Here is a 6,045-nt window from a genome sequence, read left to right on the forward strand (position 1 = left end):
ACCACCTCTACCACAAGGACCCCCGGGGCTGAAGCCTCCTCTCTCTGTCTCTGATCAGAGCCGACACCAGACGTGATTAGCAGGCGCAGCAAATTCAATTTGTTAAATGAAATTGTATTTTGCCCACGGCTGCTTCTGTTTGATCCCTGGGGACAGAGGGGAGCAAGGGAGGGGAGCAGCAAGGGGAGGCCCAGGTATGGGGCTGGAGGGGGTACTGATGGCAGCGAGAGGCAGCGGGCTTGGGCAGGGAGGAGTGCGTTGCACCTCAGGAGGAAAAGATGCCCCAGCCTAGGCAGGCCCTGGACCAGCCGGAGCTGAGCAGCACCGCCCCTGGGCTGGCTCCCAGAGCCTGGGCGAACGTGGAGCCCGCCACGTCTCTTGGCACTCAGAGGTCCCTGCTTCTTGTTGGCTCACGTAGGCCACGCTCAACACGTAGCCTGTGCCACACCCTTCGAGGCCTGGGTAGGAGGGCAGAGGGGCTAGTCTGGGCTCTTTTGATGGACCCCTGCTGGTGCTGCCTGCCTCCTCCTCCCCCACGTGGGACTCAAGCCAAGGGTCAGAGGCGCTTCCGCTGCTGGGAGCAAGGGAGGAGAGTAGGGGTGGAGCAGCCTCCCCTCTGCGTGGGAACCCAGCCTGTGTGAGCAGGAGCAGGACAGGGTGGCCAGACTGACGCCTTGGGGCCTGAGGGGAGGAGTGGAAGAAGTGGATGGGCTGGCTGTCCGTGGTTTGCATGGCACTGGCAGCCCAGCCTGGCTTAGAAGTCTGGCCGGTCCTTCTTTAGCTTCTTATAGTCAGTGGAAACTGCAAGGAACTAAGAGGAGAGGGAAAGGGGGTTGCGCTGAGTGCTCCAAGCCTCCCTTTGCTTATGGTACGGAAGTTGTGGGTCACCAGACCAGGAGGTAAGAGGATGGGGGGGTGACCCTAGAGCCATCAAGAGGTACCTTGTATTGGTCATTGGGACTCAGGCGGTTCCAGGGCTCCGGGTTGTTCTTTCTGTCCCAGCTGTGGAGCAGGAAGGGGAGGGTTAGGGTCTCCTCCCTGGGACCCAGGACTCTGTAACCCAATTTGACCCTCAAGCTCCAGCTAGAGGCTCTGGCCCCACCCCGGTACTCCCGCCTCCTGCCCTGGCGGTCCCATTTCCCAGGATTGACAAAGGAACGGTCATATTAGCAGATGCTGACAAGTGAGACAAGAAGCCTGTCACCATTGTCAGCATGGGACTGGGTGGCAAACTGACAACGGGGCCCAGGGACTCCCACTTGCTACCTGCCACCCTAGGTTAACCCTAAGAGCAGAGTCGTGGGAATCAGAGATCCCAAGGGGCTGGGTTTCTGGTGATGTGCCAGGAATTATAAAGCCGTTGGTGCGCCTTTCACTTCCGGACCCTCTCCGCGGGCCGGGTGTGAAATCTCCGCCCCACACTGGTCCCCAATGCTACCCCCAGCAGCTCACCCAGCCACACCCCCAGTGCTCTGGCAAGGACTTAGAGGTACCCAAAAGCCCGAGCCCGCTGCTGGCGGAGCAGCGTCGTCATGGCAACCAGGCCGGGGAGAGGCGTCGGTTCCGCATTTCAGGGGGGGCCAAGCTGAGGAGTGAGCAGTCAGGTGGGCTGGAGGGGATAAAGCGGTCTCCCAGGTCAGTGGGCTCCAGCCCTGAGATGCGGGTTGGTACAGTCGAAGGTGCATGCAGCAGGGCACGGGATCCCTACTAGGGCCGCCTATTTCCACCACATCTTGCCTCACCCAGCCCCCACTGAGCATCCCAAGCCCGGCTTTTACCAGACGTCGGGGCTGCGCAGGGCGAGTCGCAGCAAGTAGAGTGCAGCGCTGCCCATGCCCAGGCAGATGAAGCCAATCATCGGGATGATCTGCGGGGAAGATGAAGAGCACTTCTGGGGTCAGCCCTCTCCCCGCAGTCACCCTTCACAAGTTTTTGTGCCCACCCCAACCCCACCCCGGGTCTGGTGCTCCCTCCCTGGAATCTCCTACAACCATATTTCCTGGCATGGTCTCCCTCACCCTACAGCAATCCTGTCCAAGGTAGTAGATTTGTGGGACACAGGGACTTTTCGGAGAGAGACTGGGGCAACCTTAGGGGAAGATTATGAGCGCTGAGGGACCTGGGCACAAGGCAAGGCACTGGGGGATTTGAAGGGTGGGGCAGCAGGAGAGTTAGGAGTTAGAATCAGAGGTTCTGAGGACGGGACTCACCCCTGGATGTCTTTTGATCTGCCGGTAGAAGCGGGCCCCAAGACTGGCTCCTGCCATATCGTTTTTCCAGTGTCTGGTCTTCTCCAGTGACTCTGTCCTCTCCCTCCTCCTGGGGTCCCGCCCCTGAGTGGGGAGGGATCAGCCCAGCCCAGAGCAGCTTGGCTTGGCCCAGCCCGTGCTTCTTTGGACTCGCCCCACCCCGACTTAGCTCACTTTCTCCTCAATTCCAGGCCCAAAGCCTGGAGGGGAATTGTCTGGGAGCCAAGTGGTTTCTGCTCTCCCATTCTCTCCTCCAGATGCCTGCACCTGGACCAAGGGACGCCATCATTCTTGGGGCTTTTGGCATCTGAGGGAAGGACCTCACTGGCATAGGACCCCATAAGATGTGGGAGGAGGCATGGTCACGGGACGGGCACTTAGCAAAATGCATGTGTAGAGTGTTCACAGGTGGGACCAGGAGGGGCCAGGGCCAGTGAGGCCATGTGCAACACTTCCCTGACACCCCTAGAGCTGTCCAGGAGCAGGTCCTGAGAACCCTAGTTCTGTCCCCTTCACAGTACAGTGGGGGAAGGAGGAAGACAGGCCCACACCATAAAGCTCCCCCAGCCCCTCTTGTTCTGAGTGGTTTCTTCAGGTTGTGGTTGAACTGGAATCGTGGTTGGAGGCTGGAAGAACCAGGTGTATCTTAATCATGGCTCAGGATCAGGATGGAATATGCCAGTTTATTTATTCTACCACAGTCATGGCAGTGGCGTTTGAGAGACTTGCTTGCTCTGCCTACCTGGGGTAGGGTAAAGGTGGGGCCGCCCAAGGAGGCCATCCCCTTCCTCTGGCTGTGGGATGGAGAGGAAGGGAATGGAGTGGGGGAAACAGGAAAGATCGGACAGATGTTGAAAGAGAACAAGACACAGACACAGAACTGCGAGCGATTCCCTCCTGTCCTCAACCATCTCAGGTGGGTGCTATGCTGCCCCAGATGGGAAGCCCACAATCCCCGTCTCTGGGGAATTTGAGTCTTAGGGACGCAGGAACCGAGTCCTAATATCTCTCCCCACTCCCACCATAACCTCCACCACCCCCTCCCTCCTTGCTGCTGAACCTGCAGAGCACCCCCCACCTCCCCTTCCAGAGCCCGCTCTGTGGAGGGCGGGGGCGGGAGCCAGTTATGCACCCATCGCTGGGATCCTCGGGGTACAGGGAGGGAGAAGGCGCTTTCTAGGGTCCCCCTCCCTTTCCTTCGCACTGATACCTCCACCGCCCCCTACTCTGACAAGCGCGGCTGTAATTAGGCTGCAGGGTCCTGGGCTCTCCGCCTCCCTCCGGCAGATAATGAGATAAAGTGTCAGAGACACGGCGAGAACAAAGAGACAGAGACTCGCTGCGATTTGTGTGGAGGGTGGGGGAGCGGGGCTGACAGGATGTCAGAGCCTCCAGCAGCCCAGCCCTCCCAGAGAAGAGCCCGCGCCTCCAGGACCCAGGAAGGGAGGGTGTGTCCTGTCACCTGCGTACCCCAGCCCTCCAGTCTCTGGGACCAAGAAGCAACCCCAGAGCTCGAACTCGAGCGGCCGCACAGCTGGGCTGCACATCTGGTTCTCTGTGACACAGCTGGGGAGCAAGGACGCGGGAATGGACGCCTGGTCCTTGCGCCTTTGCTCACGGGCCCTTGCCTGCCTCCTTGTGCCCTTTCTTCTGAGTTCCGGTGATCCCGGCCAGGTCCCAAATTCTCTGTCACACTCCTTTTCCAGGGCCGCCGCTGTTCCTCCGGCCTTGGGCCTCCGCCCAGCTCACCGAGCTGCAACGTTACATTATTGCCTCCGCTCCGCCTCTCCGCCACTCTTTGACCCTTCTCCTGCTTCTGGTCCCTGTCTCTATGAACTTATTTCTAATCCCCCTTCCATCTTTGGTTGTCGTCTCTGGCTGGCCCATGGGACCGATCTGGAACACAGGACTTCTTGAGTTCCGGATCCCATCTCTCCTGGCTCCCCACACTTTCCCACCACGAGGACTCAGGCCACGCTGGCCCAGCAGGGTGAGGGACCGCAGGAGTCATTAGCCACAGATTAGGCGCGGCCCGGGATCCAGCTGGGACTGGACTCCAAGCGCTAACCCACACCAGGATCCCAATCCGCGCGCTGGCTGCACAGCGGGTCAAAGGCAGCGGGACTCAGCGGATTCAGCGTGTTGCAGGGGCCGTGGGCACGGGCGCCCCCTGGAGGCCGAGGGGCCCCTAAGCTCAGGGAAGAGGCCTTGGGCACCCCCTATCCGGCAGTGCCGACCCTGCACTCCCGGCATTCGGGCCGCTAAATTGGTGCCTGGAGTCTCCGTCCACGCCCAGCGAGTCACTCCGCCACTCCCGCCGCCAAGACAGTGGGTCCCGCAGCCTCCACTCTTCTCGTGTGAGATGGGACCGGAGGGCGGAGAGGGGACGCGGAAGCTCCTGTCTCTCCAGCCACAATCAGCACCCAGGGTTCAGGCGGGTTCCTCTTCTGGGGCTGGGCAGACTCAGATGCCTGGGGGCGGGGGAGGCGGGGGCTTCATCTCTGCTTCTGGGCTGCAGATTCGAGATTGCCCTAAACCCTCTGACCCGGCCTGTCCTAGCCTCTCACTGCCCTTCTTTCTGCCTCTTGTTCGGGCGGTCTGTCTGCTTCCTCTCTCTGGGTATGTCCATCTCTCTCTTCCTTATCATTCTGGCTGTGTCTGTCTGCTCTCTTTCTTGCTGCCTTCCCTACCTGGCTTTGTCCCTCTGCATCGGTTTCTCTGTGTCTCTCTGTGTCTCGCTCCCTCCCTTCACATCTCTCCATCTAACTGTGTCTCTCTTTTCTAATGCCTCTCTTTGTCTCTGTCTTTATTTCTGTCTCTCCCCGACCCCATTCCCCAGCTCTATTCCTATTCTCTGGGTTGCTACTTCTGGGGACTGCAGCAGCCCAACAGGGCAGCCCGGGGACGCCTCGGGGCACTGCCCAGGGTTCTCCTCCTCAGTGCCCAGGGTCCTCCTCCTGGTCACCTCCACATGCCCGTCACCTCCGCGCAGCGTTGGTCTTCCTGCCGCGGCTGTGGGACGTGGAGAGGCGCCCGGGAGGGAAGACACAGGGTCCAGCATCTGCTCGGGAGCCCCGGGGCCCCTGACCCCCTCTGCCATTATTAAGGGTGCCGGTTCCCGAAGCACCAAGATGATCATGATTGCATCAGCCAGACAGAAGCGAAGCCGGGAGCTGCGCGGTGAGCGAGCAAGTGAGACAAAGACGCCCGCGCCATCTGTTTATGCAAAGCGCTCTCCGCCGGGCACCCCAGTGTCCGGCTCCCGGCCGGGCTTGGGGCAAGGGTCATAAGCCCATTCCCACCAGGCGCCCTCACCGCGCCTTGGCTTCCCCTCTCCTCAGCACCCAGAGGGGCCGCGGGGCGAGCGGAACGGAGAAGGGGCGGGGTTATTGATGTGATTGGAGCGGACGCGGCTGTTTCTTCAATAATGGATGGAGAGGATGCGGACGGCGAAGCCGAGCTGGCCGGGAGAGGAGAGAGGAATAGAAATGGGGAAAGGAAGGAGTGGGGGCGGGAGACTCACTCCGGCGCGCGCGCGCGTGCGCACGTGCGTCACACTGTCATTCGGATACACGCCGCCGCGCGGCTCACACCCAGGCACACGCCCACGCATTGTCACCGAGACACACATACCTGCAGGCGGAGACGCGATAGCAACACACACTCCCCGCTGGCTCTTCCTGATTTTCACACATACCTGCAGGCGGAGACGCACGGAAACGCCCCCAGGCGGAGGCACATCCGGGCAAAATTACCCAGATGGGAGCTGGGGAGCGGGAAGTGAACAAACCCGACA

At 60.7% G+C, this 6,045-nt stretch overlaps 1 protein-coding gene across 2 annotated transcripts; it reads right to left on the reverse strand.

Moving 5' to 3' along the window:
• Window positions 1-93: 93 nt before the first annotated feature.
• NDUFA4L2 (NDUFA4 mitochondrial complex associated like 2) lies at window positions 94-5,964 on the reverse strand. Of its 2 annotated transcripts, XM_037996913.2 has the most exons (5): window positions 5,883-5,964; window positions 2,211-2,333; window positions 1,779-1,867; window positions 942-1,002; window positions 94-811 (listed from the first exon to the last, which is right to left on the reverse strand). In XM_037996913.2, the coding sequence occupies exons 2-5, from the start codon at window positions 2,265-2,267 to the stop codon at window positions 755-757; spliced, it is 264 nt and encodes an 87-aa protein (XP_037852841.1). In that variant the 5' UTR covers window positions 2,268-2,333; window positions 5,883-5,964; the 3' UTR covers window positions 94-754. The 2 variants fall into 2 exon arrangements, with proteins under 2 accessions (XP_037852841.1, XP_072876985.1); XM_073020884.1 differs by lacking the exon at window positions 5,883-5,964 and having other exon boundaries at window positions 2,211-2,517.
• Between the last annotated feature and the right edge of the window lie 81 nt (window positions 5,965-6,045).

This window comes from Chlorocebus sabaeus, chromosome 11 (assembly GCF_047675955.1).
Source record: "Chlorocebus sabaeus isolate Y175 chromosome 11, mChlSab1.0.hap1, whole genome shotgun sequence".
Lineage (NCBI taxonomy): Eukaryota > Metazoa > Chordata > Mammalia > Primates > Cercopithecidae > Chlorocebus > Chlorocebus sabaeus.

What these genes read in the sequence shown, in the direction of transcription:
- NDUFA4L2 (XM_037996913.2), bottom strand. Translation starts at nt 2,267, where the DNA reads ATGGCAGGAGCCAGTCTTGGGGCCCGCTTCTACCGGCAGATCAAAAGA. An exon ending in CTGCGCAGCCCCGACGTCTG is followed by an intron (nt 1,003 to 1,778) that starts GTAAAAGCCGGG and finishes CCTGCTCCACAG; the next exon opens with CTGGGACAGAAAGAACAACC. An exon ending in GTCCCAATGACCAATACAAG is followed by an intron (nt 812 to 941) that starts GTACCTCTTGAT and finishes CTCTCCTCTTAG; the next exon opens with TTCCTTGCAGTTTCCACTGA.